General features: G+C 44.4%; 1 protein-coding gene across 1 annotated transcript in view; it reads right to left on the bottom strand.

Moving 5' to 3' along the window:
* Window positions 1-16,905, bottom strand: part of rims2a (regulating synaptic membrane exocytosis 2a) — a 133,222-nt gene that overhangs the window by 106,845 nt on the left and 9,472 nt on the right. The window contains exons 2-4 of the mRNA XM_041941690.1: window positions 6,143-6,175; window positions 5,179-5,265; window positions 550-760 (exon numbers count right to left, since the gene is read on the bottom strand). Coding sequence (XP_041797624.1) covers window positions 550-760; window positions 5,179-5,265; window positions 6,143-6,175 — 331 coding nt within the window. The remainder of the gene's footprint in view (window positions 1-549; window positions 761-5,178; window positions 5,266-6,142; window positions 6,176-16,905) is intronic.

Here is a 16,905-nt window from a genome sequence, read left to right as displayed (position 1 = left end):
GCATTAGTAGGTCCTGGTAGTACTGTCACACACTCCAACAGCAAAGGATTGGATGGCATCGCATAAAAACACTCAAGCTCATGATTCAAATTTAAGCAGTCTAATACTAAAAGCTTTGGCTTAGTCTGTGGGGAGGATTTTACAGAGGTTAGTTAGGCACTGGAGTGCCACATCAGACAAAAGCAGCAATCAGGTTCCTTTATGGGAAAAGAAAAGGAGGAACAGTTCCCTCCAGTGGTGATATGGAACAACTGTAAGTTACAGTAAACATGAATAGCAAATCAACAGCTGTGAATCACATGTGTGAAACACATCAGAGTGCACAGAATTTGAATACAGGCATGAAGAGAGTCTCTGGAGTAGATGCTGATAATCTGAAAAACATTAGTTGCCATTAGAGACACTGTTGGCTGAGTTCCCAGATTGTGATTTCACTGCAATGTTTCATAACCTTGGATTTCAAATAGTAGCCTGAGGGTGGGACATCTGCATGTGTATGTATGTGTGTCCTTATAAATGGAGAGCACCTAACATGCGAGCCAGCGTTACCTTATTTGACCGCAGAGACACTCGTCCTCCGCACCGAGCACAGAATTTCGTTTGGCAATATGAACAGAGGTGGCCACAGCCATCGGCAAACTTGGTTTTGTGGCATATCCCGCAGGTTGGGGCTTCGCTCTTCTGGTCCTGAGTCGGCTTAGTCTCCTCCCCCATCTTCTTAACCTGGTCCTTATACGACTCAAACTGCTGGTGCAACTTCCTGTAAGCCAATGGGAAGGACAGAGGTGAGGAAAACAGATACAAGGTTTGGTGACCTTTAAAAAATGAGGCTTTTGTTGGATTTATTTGATGTTTATTCGTATAGGGACATCCATATAGCATGAAGCAACGCCACATACAACCGTACTTATAGCCTAAGCTAATTTGCAATTCCCGTCCCTAGATGGGCCTTTAAAATATACATTCATCAGAATAACATTAACCAAACAACATAGTACATAACATTATTTTATCCAGAAAGTGCTGTTTTTAGGATAAATTCACATGTATTTTTCTGTTGGATCTTTGTGCACCAGAATTGTCCTTAGTGCCACCAGCCTGACACATGTTCAGCCTTTGTCTCATAAACACACCTGCACAATAAGCTCCCACTATCGACTGACTAACTGATATAACATCAGACGTGGGCAGTGTGTGGGGCTATGAAAGGAAAAGCAGACACCATGACCTCAGAAGCTTCAAAGCTGAGCTCCTCCTTTGATACTGCACCGCTCCCAAAACAGGGGGTGTGCGTATCAAATTTGCTTTGCAAGTTTAAGAACACCACTTAATTCCACTTTCTCAGGTTCCCCTGCGTTTAATGAATCATTTGCACCTGTGTTTCTATATCAGGACAGTCGTAAGGTGAGACACCATAGAGCCATACAGTTGGACAATGATATTGTCAACACACGCAAGTATTATTTCTCTGTTGCATTTCTGGTGGGAAATCATAGGTGGTCAAACAGTAGAGCCCATCCATTACACATCAGTCAGTGTCGTGTCTATTGCGTTACTGTTTGTGTCCTATAGATGGCACCTGATCTAGTATAGTAGAGCCTTAACTCCGACCAAGTCCTGAGAGGCCACTGAAAAAACCTGCATGGACTCTTCGCATGCATTTTGTATGACACATGTCAATTGAGCGTCTCCTTGGAAACTAAACACTGGGCTGACTTCATAATATGGCGATTAGAATTGGTTTCGCCCCACATATCCCCTGCAACATTCATTAGCACTTGTGAATTATTGAGCAGCGCTATCCTTTTACCACATACAGCTCTGTGTTTGAGATAAACGTGCTTCCTTTACCCACAACCAGACCTTTAGAGCCCAAATGTAATGGCAACACACCACCTGAACACAGCGTGTGTGTGTGCGTGGTTGTGTTACAGAGTCTCTGTGCCATCTAAACATTAGACAGAGTGCCACTAGCGTGCCCCTCGTTGTACCCACTGAGGGATTAAAGGGCTAATTGTGTCACAGCCTTTGTGTGTTTACCAAGCAGAGATTAGTATGTAGCCTTGTTGAACAGATCCCACCGAATCTCATTTACTGACAGAGGGCCTGATAACAGAGTGATGAAGACTGTGATACAAGAGGTAAAGCCACTGTCTCAGAGGATCAAGGAAATAAGACGACAAACTATCATGTTTTATTCTCACTTAATCTCCCCTTACGCTCAAATGTTTACGGGGCCGTGCGCTCGATCCTTGGTCACTACATGGACGAAGGGCCACTGCTCTATTGACAGACAAGGTCAATAAGAGGAGCTGTTTAAGACAACCAGTGATTACTTTTCCCTTTGTCTGTATGTGGTCACTTCTTCTAATTCTCACTGGGAGCTAAACAGAGGTTATGAACAACATTTAATAAAAGCCATTTTCACCAGTGTCTGCATTAAATTAAAATGCACAGTGAGACCGATATCCAGGAGCGAGCAGGAACAGTTTAAGCAGAGAGTAAAGAGACAGAGGATTTAAACAGAACAAATGAGTTACCAAGTAATGTATGAAGAAGAAAACAAAGAACAAACGTCGGGTAAGAATAGATGAAGTGGCGGCAGGCAGCTGGTGCACTGTGCCCATTCCAGAGGGGTTTACTTATTCGGTCAAACACGGTCAAATGTAGGTGACACTGCTGACGAGTAATCATACGCTGCTCATTGTCCCATCCCATGCAAGCGTATCGGAGCTCTCTTACCTCTGGGCCGCAGCAGAGCAGCTACACACAGCCAGTAACCGGAGCCGCTCGCTTGGACGTATGACAGGCCGAGCATATCAAGAGCGAGGGCGAACTACAAGCTCTCCACAAGCCTCTGGATTCCAGTTCTGCCACAAACCGAGCTGAATGTTTAACTCCACGATCATTTTAACACACCATGCACACGACAGTGTATCACCTGGCTTATTTGTACATTAATAGCATCCTTTAAAAGACATTAGCGCCTTCCTCAAAAAAGAAATTCAAAATGATGACATTAGGGCTGTGTTTCTGTTTTAAGCAGTCATGTCATGTATGTCAGAATTTTAGCTAAAATTAAGCTAAATTAAAGCTAATGTTGCCTTAACTACCCATAGCCCTGACAAGCTGATATGGCTAACACGTTAGCCAACAACATTTGTTTACTCAGGCTACACATTTAACAGACACTGAACAACATTTCTGTTCATTTATGTCAGAATTTATATCAGAATGTATGTCAGATTTTTAGCTAGAATTAAGCTAAATTAAAGCTAATGTTGCCTTAACTACCCACAGCCCTGACAAGCTGATATGGCTAACACGTTAGCCAACAACATTTGTTTACTCAGGCTACACATTTAACAGACACCGAACAACATTTCTGTTCATTTGGAGTCCAGTTTCTGGCCACATGACAAATAATAAGTCCAACATGTATCCTCCTCTGTTCCCCAAACCGCTGGGGAAAATGTCTGACTTTAGCTTTCTAGCTGCTCAGCTAGCTGCTAGCTTTGTCCAGCTGCCATTTGATGTCAAATACATAGACACTGACACTGAACCATAAAGCCACCAAACCAACAAAACCGAGCTAAAGCAGGCTAAATGCTCTATACTTCTGCAGAGTGGAAAGATCATTTTCTCTGACTTAGTAGATGAGTGCAAACCTTTTCATGAGAAAATTTGCTGCGCTGCTAAATTCAGTTCACTCCAGCATCTGTCTTCTACTGTGGCCACTTACAACCCTTGACCTTCCTTTGACAGCTTTTGATACAGCACAGGTTGTGACTTGTCAAAGCAGGAGAAGCACAGGTGTAGCTAATAACATTAAGGATGCCTCAGTTCCACTGAAGTACCATAGCGGTTAGCTTTCATGCACAACACCTGGGCCCTGGAGCTCACCAAACTAAATAGGATGCAGCCCTTGGCCCTTTTACACAGCAGACATGGAAAAGCTGGAAAAGGTCAGGTGTAATTAATGACATTGAAAATGGTTAAATTACACTTAAGTGTGCATGTTCCAAAGCACTGGCATTGGAAAATGATACAGCCACAGCCCAAATCCTCAAAATCTTCTAATTAGCTGACTAAATTCACTCTGTATTCTGGGAAACTTGCTTAAAACTATGCAACATGACTGACAGAGCTGCAGCTTCAAGCTACTCACTGCCATTCACTCCAGCAGAAACACTAATAAATGAATGCTACGCAGGATATAAAGAAATGGATTCTAGGGGATTACATGGCGTTTCCTTTCCCTGTGCTCTCTGTCATATTGTTAGCAAGCCACAAATTACAAGCCAGGTTCTCCTCTTCGTACGTCAGTTGTCAGCAGGTACCCTTGTCTGCTCCAGTTGAGAGACAGGTCTATGTTCTGAGGTTGCCTGGGATATGACTGTTAAGCATTTAGGCTTGAAATTTACGAGTACTAGACACTTCAAACTGGTTTAACTCTAACTCATCTTTGTGCAACCAGCCCAAACTGAGGTCCACAGTGCTTTTAGTTGTCTGGAGTTGACTGCCGTCACCTGATTGTCTAATGTCTAAGGTATTAATAAGTCCCTGATCAGATTGATGAGCATAGTGTGTGTGTGTGTGTGCTGAGAGGAACTAGACATGTAGATAAATCACGTAGAACAACCTGAGCCACTGTGTTTTTAACCACCCAACTCTAACCATATTGTATTAGTTAGGTCTGGCTTTGTTGGTCATGTGGTTAGTTTGGCGGCGCAAACAGCTGTGAACCAGTAGAGGAGACAGCTCCATATGACTCTCTGTCCCCATTAAAGTATATTGACTTGAAGTATAATTAACAGTTAAAAAAATACAAATAAAGTAGTGATAGGAGTTAGTTCAGGAGTATTGTCGTATATAACACCAGGTGATGAACTCTATTTTGTGCTTTTTTCTCATTCCATTAAATGCAGAATATATTGGTGCTGGTAGCACGTCACAAAGCATTACCATTATGTCACTGTCAGAGAAGAATGCAGTGTGGCACACCACTCCCACACCACCACTTCTCCTCTCATACGCTTCAACAAGCACGCTGAGAAATTGTGTAACGTTGTCTAATATCCACTGGGGTCAAACATACTGTGCGTCCAGCTGCTGGGTCACCACTGTGTGTTTGTGCCTGCTGGGAGGAGATCAAGAGGGGTCTGTACTATTACGTACGCGTCTGGCTCTGGCTCCTTGTCATTTTGGGACTTTTGCTGGGGCTGAAGGACGTTATTTACCAGCTCAGTGATCCCACTAAACCACCTGTTCAAATAAGCAAAGTGTGACTGGAACATCGCAGTGAGTCATCATGGGAGAAAACAATCTGTCCTGAAAGCGTTTTTTAGGAGGCGGGTCAGATTCGGAGAAGTTAACAATAGCAGGGACATTCACTACAACCAGCGCAGAGAGAGGAGAAGGCCAGGACACGGGCAGAGCGGCGATTAGTGGAACACTGACAACCAGACACAGTGTCAGAAATACAGAGAGGAAGATAGAAGAAGAAAGAGGGATGATACAGACAGGCGTACAGTCGAGGGAAGGATAGAAGAAGCAGGAAAGCTCTACAGCCAATGGAAATGAGAGCTGCATCAAACGCTCAGCTGAGGGTAACAGGAGTGTCATTTATTCCAGCCTGGTGGTGCAGTGGGGGTCAGGTTATCAGACTGGTTGGATCTACAGGTGGATTTAGTCAAAATGCAGCTACAGCACAGTAGAGCGGGGCAGGTGCATCCAGTCCACATTTGTGATTGAATTACGAGGCTGCACAAGCCAATCAGAGTGCAGATGACACACTGGATGAGAATGGGCAGCCAGTTAGAGTCCAGGGACAAGGGGAAAGGGTCCTGGGGCCTGGCTATAACAAAGCTGATAGAAAGGAAAAAGCCGTTGTCATTGATGTCATGGAAGTCGGCTGTTCAGTGTCCAGCACAGAATTCAACAATCTGGTCAACACTACTCATTCAGGGCTTATAAAAAGTAAAATATCACAGCGCGTTCACAGCGGCTTTCCATGACATTAGCGACATTTCTTTCATCTTCCTCCCAGACAAAGAGGAGAAAGCCACATGAAGCACACAGCACCAACTGACAGGAAGAAGTGTCAAAGCCTAGAGCACTCTGGGTAATGCAGTTTACTTACTGTGCCGGCTGAGGCTTTGGTTCTTCTTTGATCCTAAAACATAAAAATAAAAAATAAAAAAGGTGTGCACAGCTCAGTGCATACAGAAAGCAAAGAGATGAGGAAAACAATCTAAAAGACACCAAGTACTGACACAACTAATATCACTGAAGATGTGAATGACATAAATAATACTTCAACTATAATATGAATAATATTCAGGATATTATAGATGATGCTCTGATAAACATGACAGTGGTAATGAGGTAAGCAACATGAAAAAAATGAACATTCACAATGACTTTAAAGATGACATAAAATAAGTGATTTACTTAAACTTAAAAATGACTGCTTCATGTGAGTAACACCCTCTATCATACTGTATGGACCAGCATGGAGGAAAATTACTTTTTATGATGCTTTCTACGACATTAAGGTGGATCTAAATTGCCAGTCCACCTCCCCGCTGCAAGTCCTTATTCAGCACCAAGAGTTAAAGAAATTCCAAATGAGAAGGGGCCTGAGCAGCAGCATGAGCCCTCTGGTTCCCTGAAATAACAGCCCCGCGCAAGTTCAGAGTCACCAGCAAGCAGAGCAATCCAGCTGAGTGACATTTGAGCGCTGCCTTGAATTGCACACTGAGCTGCATCAGAAGATGAGGATGGAAGCAGGAGCTCGTTTTGTGTAAAGTTCAGCGGAGCCGAGCAACACATGCATGATTAGATCCATTATGACTGATATCATGGTTAGTTAAACAGCTAGCTGCGGCACAGCCCGTGTAGACATCACTTCGCTTTTTGTTTTAAAGTATGGTGAAAGGGTCGGTTCACCTGAATTACAAAGAGATACAGTATCTTCTGATTTTCTCACTGTCGAGTAATGACATTAAAAATGGAAGGATACATTATATACACACATGAACACACACACACACACACGGCAACCACCGCATGACTGTCTAGCATCTGTATACCATCTAACACTGAAGCTGCCAGTTCAGCCACACTCTCCTGATTTAGGTGCAGATGTCACCATAAGCAGAGCAGAGACCAGACCGGCTGAGAGTCACACGTCAGAACTTCACACACCTCATCGCCGCTTCTTTAAAGAACATCGTCAGCGTTATGCAGCTGTGTTACGGAATGTGTTAATTGGATTTTGGGGCCGAGACACAGCAACATTTCCTAGTCTCACTGAGCAATGTGACACTTCAGATTTTTACATTTGTCACCTCATATCGACACCAGCATTTGGGTTCAGTATGAAGGCTGCAGCTAATGATTATTTTCTTTACTGGTTAATCTAATCATTACTTTTAATGAATCACTTCATTGTTAAGAAAATGGTCCCAGGGCCCGAGGTAATGTTCTCATATTGCTAGTTTTGTCCAAGCAACAGTACAAACCCCACAGATATTCAAATTGTGATGATATAAAACACAGAGAAGCAGCCAAGTTCCACATCTGAGAAGCTGAAAGAAGCAAATGAAGCCAAAATGATTACATTTTTCCTCCTGAACTTTGTTGTTGCTGGAACCGAAAAAAGCCTCTGAAACAGCTTTCAGCTCATGTGACACTTAAACTCTCCATTAAAGACGGTTAAAGCTCCTCAAAGCAGAGTTACTATAAAAAAACTACAGCTAATAGTTGCCTGATAATGAAGAATTTATTTACAAAATCTATTGGAAAATGAATCAAATGTCCACTAAAAACTACATCCTATCAAGCAAAAATCCAATACTTGTAATTAATCCCACTGTGTACACTAAGACACATACTGATGATAAAACAACCGTCCTGCAGAGCCTCAGAGCACGCTGAAGCCAGCAGAGGTAGAGCACACCAGAGTGAGAAATCTGTCTGTCTGATCTGCGTCAGATGGGTGAGAGAACACACAAGAGAAGATATAGTCCTGTGTACCCATCAGTCTCGCCGCTCTGTTTTCCGATGAGCCAGTCCATATTTATCCCCTCGCTGTGTTCTCCCGATGACCTGCAGCGCCGTTCTTTATTGATCCCATCAGCCCCGTCTCTGTGGTCGCATTACAAGCCTCATATTTATCTGATCGAGCCTGCCTGCCTGCCTGGACGGCTGCCGGACGGAGTGTGTGTGTGTGAGTATCCGTCTATGCATCCAGTGTGCGTGTGTCCATACCCATGTGTGTACTGTACTCGTACGTGTGCATATGTGAGTGTGAGTGCGCAGTGTATTATTTGACACAGGGCGGTAAAATGAGTGCGTGTAAAATGTCACAAGTGACGTATTCAGTATCCTGGCTGCTGAGGGGGCCTGCAGGGCAGGCACGGTCTCTGTTTTCCAGCTCTTTCACCTGCTCTCTGCTTCCCATCAACCCCAACGACACACACGAAAGAAGAAACACACACTGTTAGGAAAAGCTTCGTGCAGAGCATCTCCTAGTTTCAGTGTAGGATTCTCTTTTTTTGTGTCTGATTGTCAGGTTTAAGTCTTGATCAGCCACACGCTGCTGTTATTTTTAGTCTCTGTTGTTATTTTGTTCCGTGTTTGGGCCCCACTGGCTTTGCAGAGGGAAGCAGCCGGGCTTGACAATGACTGATGCGACACTGCTCTCTAGTGGACAGATGTGCTGCATAAACTTGGAAGATCCAGATTCCTGGAGTTACCCAGTAGATTTCAAGCCATTTTGATTCTGTTTCTGCGCTCTTGTGATGTCTTTTGGGAATGACGTAAGAGAAAATAGAAGAAGGGAGTTAGGGGGGATGAAATACTGAAGCTGAACTGTTTTGTCTGAAAGTGTAAGCAGTTAAAAAGTAACGCTCAGTGGCCTTTTGTTATTTCAGGCAAGGAGGGAGGAAATAGCATATGGTTATGTTTACAAAGTAAGGCTAAAACCGTGAGCCAACCAATCAAATAGTCAACTGACAGAAAATGAATCTGTAAATGATTATTCATTAGAGTCTCTCAACATTTGCTGCTACCAGTTTATACCAGTTTATTATTTATCTTGTTTTTCTGTTTGTTTGTGACTTTGACTTTTTGACTTTTTCAAAAACTTTCTGACATTTTCCAAACAAAGTGACTCATCCGTTTTTGGACAAATCAATCAGCAGATTCTTCAGTGGGGACAGTTATCTCTAGTTGCAGGCACAAGAAAGGGATCCTTGAAGTAATCACATAAAAGCACATGTAAAAACAGGTTTTAATGTCATAGTCAGGTTTGTCTTAGTCTTCACTGTCAGGTTGTTATTATAACCATTTTAACACAACAGCAGCTGAAACAAGAAGCGGCTCTTGAAAGCTTTCCATATCTGCCTGGCACCAGATAGATCTATTTTAGTAGGAAGTAGAGGAGGTGATGCATGCACCAGTAACACCAGTAACCCTGCAAAACTGTGTGAGCGTGAGTGGCAATAGCCACTGTGGTGAAGGAGACTAGCAAACAACCCTATAGACAAACACACATCAACAACAGAAAGCGATCATTCCTGTCCATGTCTGGACTGCTCTTGATTAGTTAACCTGCTGAGCACCAAAGACGTCTGCAAAATGAAAAATCTACTTGAAGCTAAAGCTTTGCCCCCTTTAAGAAATGACTTGAAAGGTGACACTGGTTCCGCCCAACAAGGAAATGCCAACATACACGGCTCTCTTCCTGAGGATTTTGTTCAACTCAGGACGGAAGTGAGATCCTTAGGAGAGCTGGATTGATGCAGCTCCCTCTATACAGGCAGCAGTACAGGCTGTCACGAGGACCTGAACATTTTAGATCCCAGGATCCCAGAGATTGAGTTTATCTGAGGAGGAGAGAGGAGGAGAGGAGAGGAAGATGCTTAAAACACAGCCTACCTCCCTATAAACTGTGCAATCTCTCCATATCTCCTTCACCTATAAACTACTCCTTTGCCACCGCTGTGTTAAGACAAATGTGCTAACGTGACGACTGTACAACGATCACATTCCTCCACACCCGCAACAATGTTGGCAACATGTCACGTCCACCACAGCAGGTCCAGAAACAGCTAATGTGCATCTCACAACTTGTGATGGGCAGCAGAAACAGACGCCCGCCCACTTCGTTGAATCAGATGCCAAGTTAAGGCCTGGCACGGAGGACGCGGCCGTTCATTCATACTGTAGTAAAACATTTGGGCACTGACTGCAAAATCAACTGAAAAAACACAGAAGAAACACAGCCGAGTCTGCTTCCCCTCAGCTCTACTGTGTGTTTTAGCATTTCTCAGCTCACTGTTTGGGTTTTACAGCCTGCACCCCCCCAACCCTCTATGCAGGTTAAAGAAGTGGTACGGCTTGATCGCGCTAAGCTGAATCACCTGTTAGCTCCACTGACAACATGGCTCACACTAGCTGCCACATCTCTGCCAGCTAAAATGAACTCTGATACCTTATTTATCTTTATGATGGTTATCTAGTTAAATGCATCTACGTTTTTTCTTAATGGCAACAAATCCCATGAAAACACTCAAACCAACAATCTGTTAGTCTGCCTCTCTGCATAAAAGCCTATTTGTGAAGGGCCAGAAAACGATATTTAGGCGTTGAGACCAGAACATGTTGCAGGTAGCAGCTATGGAACGCAGCAATCTGCTGTATCAACATCTAATCAATGTCAAAAATAACAGGAAAAAGAGTTTCCATCAGCTTGTTAGCTGCAGATCAACAATTTCTATCTTCTCCTGTTCATTTCAGGCACTAACAGCAGACCCACACAATATTCTCTGTCACACTGTACTGAGCTTCCACACATGCCACCCAAGGCATAATTACTTTGCAATTACACCACCTCCCCTGCCCAAAGTGTGTCGGGCAGGCCCAGCCAGTCACTCTGAGGTCTCTCCCTCTGTCTCTCTGCCTCTAATCCTGTCTTTGAGCAAACTGCTGCTCGGGACCTTTCTGTTTCCCTCTCAAAAGCCAGCCAGATGTTGGTTGGAACAGCTAAGAACAGTGGGGATGTGGGGAGTGGCAGCGCACTCCTCGGGGGAAAGTGTGACTTTTCACAGATTACCATGAGCAGAAAAGAACAAGCCCCAACATGGCTTCCAACTCAGCAGCTAAACACCCTTTGAAACGTGAATGTGGGCTTCTGTAGAGCCCTGTTACACTGTGACGAAGGTGTCCCCACTGTATGCCTCCATCCATAGGCACCTGTGCAGAAACTTCTTGCAGAGCTAGGCCAGACTGACTTGACAGCACTTCCCAGCGGAGATGCTACAACGAAATGCTACTAACACCTCCGGAAATGATTTTAGTGCAGTACATTGGCATCCCACAATGCTCGGCAGTTTAAACAGATCATGAGATGCAGCCTCGTCTTGGCGTCAACACTTAAGTAGAGAATCTGTAATAGAGGATCTCATGGCTAAGCAGTGACCCTGCAGGCCCTCTGAGTCCACTACAGACTGAGTGATAATTGGATCATAAGGGAGTAATCTGGCTCAGTGGGTAAATACCAACTACATACATCATTAACACCATCCCAGCCGGTCAGTACTGCCAGGAGATGAGGTTAATGTCTGTCAGAAGTCACTCAGAGGCGAGTGACCCACAGGGGAACGTCCACTGGAGACTGTGACCCTGCTGAATTCTGTTCTTGTCTAACAAACTTTCTGTTGGTGCAGTATAATATGATGTTAGTGTATACAGTATGATGATATATTTCATTTTTAATGTCACCTGCAATGGAGTCATGACAAAAGGCCACATCTCAGTAACATACCTGGGTGGGTCGCTTTGTTTTAAACAGAAAAACAGAAAATGTTATGTATGACTGGTACAATTACCATGGTCTTCATAAGCAGCAACAGGCCCAGTTACAGACTGTACAAAACAAAATGCTATGTTTTGTATGATTATTACAGTTTCAGTCCAGGACATTTTACATCACTACAGCAGTTTAACGTTGCTAACATGGCCCAGCATTCAGCAGCAAGTCACATGTATAAATGCCTAAGTGGCCCAGCACCGGACTATTTATAGGTGTTTGAGCATACAAACACCAGCATAGCTACAATACAACACATCGAACTTTAATAACAGGTGTAAACGGCTGTTATTAGAGGAAACGGAAAGAGGAGAGATGGGTGAGCATGTGCAGTATTTTTGTAAAAATGAGTATTATTTACTGGAATAAAATATCCATGTTGCATCTTCCACTTGAGTCTGTAATGTAGCAGAGTCACAGCAGCCAGTTATAGTTTGTAGTTAAAATTTGTTTGTCGCTACACCTCCAGGTCACATTTTGGGATTGAATTGATGTCTTCTGTTCTGATTTTTTACGTGACCATGTGGACGAGTGTGTTATGTGCAGGTTATTCATGGCAGAACAAAACCAAACCAAAGGCAACTAGGCTAAAATGTAATGTCTACAACATGTAATGAAGGAAAGATTTATTATATGTGCAGTATATATATTTGAAAGGAAGCGTCCAAAAAGTGGAGGCAACACTGAATAAGAAGATGTTGGATAGTTAATAGGAAGAAAAATGTAATTACTGTTATACAAATGTGTTACTGTACTCCACCCAACCAGATAAGGAAAATCAACATGCACAGTGTTTGACTGTGTCAGCATTATTCCTGCAGAATATATAAAACAGAAATCTCCCAGTGTACCACCTCTACTGTACAGTCGCTGCAAATCTCCAAGAGAAGGAGAGTGTGCGCTAAAAATAGCAGCTCATTTAAAGACAGACGATTAGGTCTTGAGACACCTGTTCATTCTACCTCTCCAGTAAATGCCAGAAGAAGTGCTACTTAACACTTTCTCTCCACCTCAGAGAGGATTAGGGGCAGGGGATAGAGCGCTGATAACTTCCTCTGGCACGGGGCGCTGGCACAGCGCAATAGGCAGGGCAGGGGGGACGGCGAGAGGGCAAGCGCCTCGGTGTGGAGGGGTTGGCCAGCTACCACAGCTGGGCCTTAGAAAGCACAGATAGGATTGAATCCGCGGGGCACACTCATCAGAATAGGCAATCTAACAGCGCACAAGCCAGACCTCCTGACCAAGGACTAATATTCAGATTGTCAAACAAGAGTTGGCAACAGCAGATTTTCTGAGCAACGGGGAAGTGGCTAATCTGCTGCCAAATATAACTAAAATCCATCTGTTTCCTTAGATTACCTGCCAGGATTCAATTGAGCTGCTCCATATCTCCCCTCCTGAGAGATTTCCAAGTGGCAAAGAGTCAGCTAATCACCCAGCAGCCCACACATTCACAAGTGTATTTCCATGCAAGGCTTGCAGGAAACATATGCACAATATTCACTTTAATACAGATAGTTTGTTGCACAGTGGAAACACGTCAACTATACGTGCAGCATTTAGTCCGAGGCGGTGATACACCACGTTTGTGCTCTTGCACATATGTGCTTGTTTGCTCTGGTAATAGTGTGTGTACGAACATGTCTCTCTCTGTGTGCAAATGCTTGGTTGCTTCTCCTGTCAGCCCACTTTATTCGCCCTGACACAGATACATTTTATTCTGGCTGTGCTCAGCACTTTCTTGGCAGCTGACATTGTCCCATGCTAACGTCACAACTCCTCCCATACACGGCTCAACAGCTCCACCGGGAATAATGTAGAAACTCGGCCCCAACGCCACCACGGCTAGTTCACCGCCCTCTGAGTTATCCCAATCTCTAGCTCCACTGGCCAGACAGAGCTGGCTGAGTGCAGCTCCATGTCCTCCTCTAACCCCTCTACTACACACGGCGGAGCATCAAACCACTCCTCGAGCACCAATTCTGTCCAGTCTCGCTATTGCCATATTATTTCCAGTCGCATAGTCAGCAAAAAGCCTAGCCTCTCCTCCTGGTCTCGTTGGTGAGGGAATATCTTGTAACTGGAGCATCTCAGGTTTCATCGGAAAAAAAAAAAAAAAAAAGAAGCACATCAGCTAAAAAAAACCTCAATCGTAGTAGAATTAGTGATGATCATACTTTCAGCTCTCTGCTGCTATCTAAGCCTCGCCCTCAGCTCAACTCCCATCAGCGTCATCCTCAAACACACACAAAAACCTCTGTGATGTTGTTGTTGCCGGCTGGAAGCAGTAGGTGGGCTGTACTGAAACTGCAGTCAGCTGTCTGTGTCTCACTCTGGGCTATAATAATAGCCCGGCCACGGCTAACAATAGAGAGGTAATAGATACCCTGCCTATTGTTGGCCCGGCCTGCTCTACTCCTTCCTGTCCCAATTCAAAGCCACAGCACGTCACTGTTAGCTTGCTTAACGAACCTGCATACAGTGTACACAGGCAGACGAGCACTGGGGCAATCTGATATCGCCTCGCTGCGAACAGGCCACACCCATCACTCTGCTGAGACATCGCTGCTATAATGGTGCCCGCCTTGGAGCTGAGCTACCTGTTACCTCATCAAGTCACGTGCTGCATGGACTACATGAGACGCACCATAGGGGCTTTAAAGGCTGGCACGTTCGGCCAAATAAACAGATGTGGCCACAACACTGTACGACTGAAATTAACTTGAACTCGCTGTCTCTCGACATCTGTCCGACGGCAGGAAGATCTGGTTGACTTTGGCTGTGGTAAAATCCCAAATCAAAGGATTCCCTTGCATTAGTCGCCTCTCCACGCAGATTTAAAGCCAACCAGCCAACAAACCATCCAAGCAGCCGCCCACTCGAGGATAAGGCGACCAGCTTTTACTCGCCGTCTACAGTAAACACAGCCAACCCAGCAACCCCCCTCCTCCTCCTCCTCCTCCTCCCCATGGCCTGATGCCTGGTGACTTTAAATGCCTGCATTGCTACTTCAAATGATTGTATTTATGTTTCACAAAGGAGGATTTCTACGGTGGTGTGCAGTACCGCCGCCCCCACCCCCCTCCTCGTTCCACTACTACACATTCAGGCCATCTCAGCATCACCATGGCGATGGCAGCAGTATCTCAGTGGGACGAGTGATATTAAGGGATTAGCGGGAGATCCTCCATCAGACTTGGGTCGAGGAGCACGATCCCGGGATCACACCATCGGCTCTCTGTGTCTCTGTCCTGATCAGTGTCAGATGATGGGGATGAAAAAAACAGGCCTCCTCACTGTTATTTTCATGGTAGATACTGTAGAGCACGCAAGACTACACAAACCAAGCAACCGTGAATACACTAAAGCGTGCTCACATACAGATAGTGAATCTGTGGAATAATGCATTTAAAGCTCCCACAAAGCCACCTTCAGCCCTAGGCAGTGTGAGCAGTGGTCTATATGCTGTACAGTATGTCCTACTGTAGGTTACATGGTAGCGCCTGTGTGTGGTGTTCAAACAGTGGGCTTATATAAGGGCCACGGCTGCATTAGTGACGTTATAATAACGGTTGCTCTTTATCCTCCCCTATTTATGTCAGTCGGCTGCTTCTGTAATCTACCTACAGCAGCATCTACTGCACATGCAAAGCACTGTAATGCTGCTAAATATCGAACCCCCTTATTCCTGCCACAAAACAGCAATAAGCAATTCAAAGAGATTGGAACCCCCTTTATACTGCCACAAAACAACAATAACCAATTCAGAATTATGATGGCACAAAGGGAGCAATAAAAGTTGGGAAATACATTATGTGCAGGGCAAACAGGAAATAAATGATAAAAAAAAAATAAAGCAAGCCGTGTCAGAGCTATATCAGTAATATATCACATGATTACTTATTCTGTTTTATCAAAAGAAAAACCCTCCTATGATGCGAGCAGGGGTTGCATAAGCAACGTAAAGTTTTCCAACAGAATCACTGAACCAATCATTACATAATAAATTCTACTGTCTGGTTGTGAGGCCTCTACGGGGCCAATGTGTGCGAGTGTGTGGGTGTTTCATTGACAGTGTAGTACGTCTGCGTGCGTGCGCTGGGCGAACACAGGGAGGCTGTGTTTGTTTGCAGAAAGCGCTGGATGGTTTGAGTTTTGGGCCACACAAAGGCGTATTAGATGGGCCGGCTAGGCAGCGTGCACGTGTTTGAGTCACCAGCTTGCACCTGCTCCGACCAGCTGAGTCTTGAATGAGCAGAACACGATCAGACACACAAACAAACGCACACGGGGAAGGAGAGATTAGAGCGCCCTGTGTAAACTACTGCTAGTAAATACGCCAGCTCACACACAGAGCAAAGCATCCGGGGGCCGAGGACTGTTCACATTTGGGTTCGCAGCAGTTCTTACACCCATGGATCTCCTAATTTCATTTAGAAAAAAAAGCAACCAAACTCATTCCAGGCCATCAGTTTCTCTCACTACTGGCACAAAATCTAGGACACAATTCCTTACAAGGGTCTGGATTGTGTTGTGTTTCTTTTTAAGAGTCTGCAACATGAAAAATAGCTTATTTGGGGTTTTAGTTTACCAAAAATAGGACTTATTAAGGTGGCCCATATGAAATGTATGAGCTTGCATTCTGGGGTGAGTCTAACTTTACCTGAGTTGTGTCCTGTGTCCTGAACTCCTTTCTCAGTAGCAGCAACATTCACTGGAGCTACTGCGCTCATATGAAAGGCGTGCGTGAAGGATGTTAGTGTAGCTGTTAGGACAGTGGTACCTTTCTTTAAGCTGTAATGTTTTGCTGGCCGACTGCTTGGCCAAAAGACACTGGTTTTATGAAATAGTTAGGACTTTTTTTGGACATTTTAACCCAGGGGAAAGTAAATGAAGGGGCTAGGAAGAAAGTAAGTAAGTAAATGGATGGAGGGATGGATTAACAGTCAATAAAATTAAAAGAACAGAATTCTGCTTTTTTTGCTTTCCTGCCGAGAGTTAACGTTTGTAAGAAGATAGACGCCACT

The sequence above is a fragment of the Chelmon rostratus genome, chromosome 8 (assembly GCF_017976325.1).
Source record: "Chelmon rostratus isolate fCheRos1 chromosome 8, fCheRos1.pri, whole genome shotgun sequence".
Taxonomy (NCBI): Eukaryota; Metazoa; Chordata; class Actinopteri; order Chaetodontiformes; family Chaetodontidae; genus Chelmon; species Chelmon rostratus.
The sequence above is the reverse complement of the archived record's forward strand: the minus strand, read 5'-3'. Positions and strand labels throughout refer to the sequence as shown.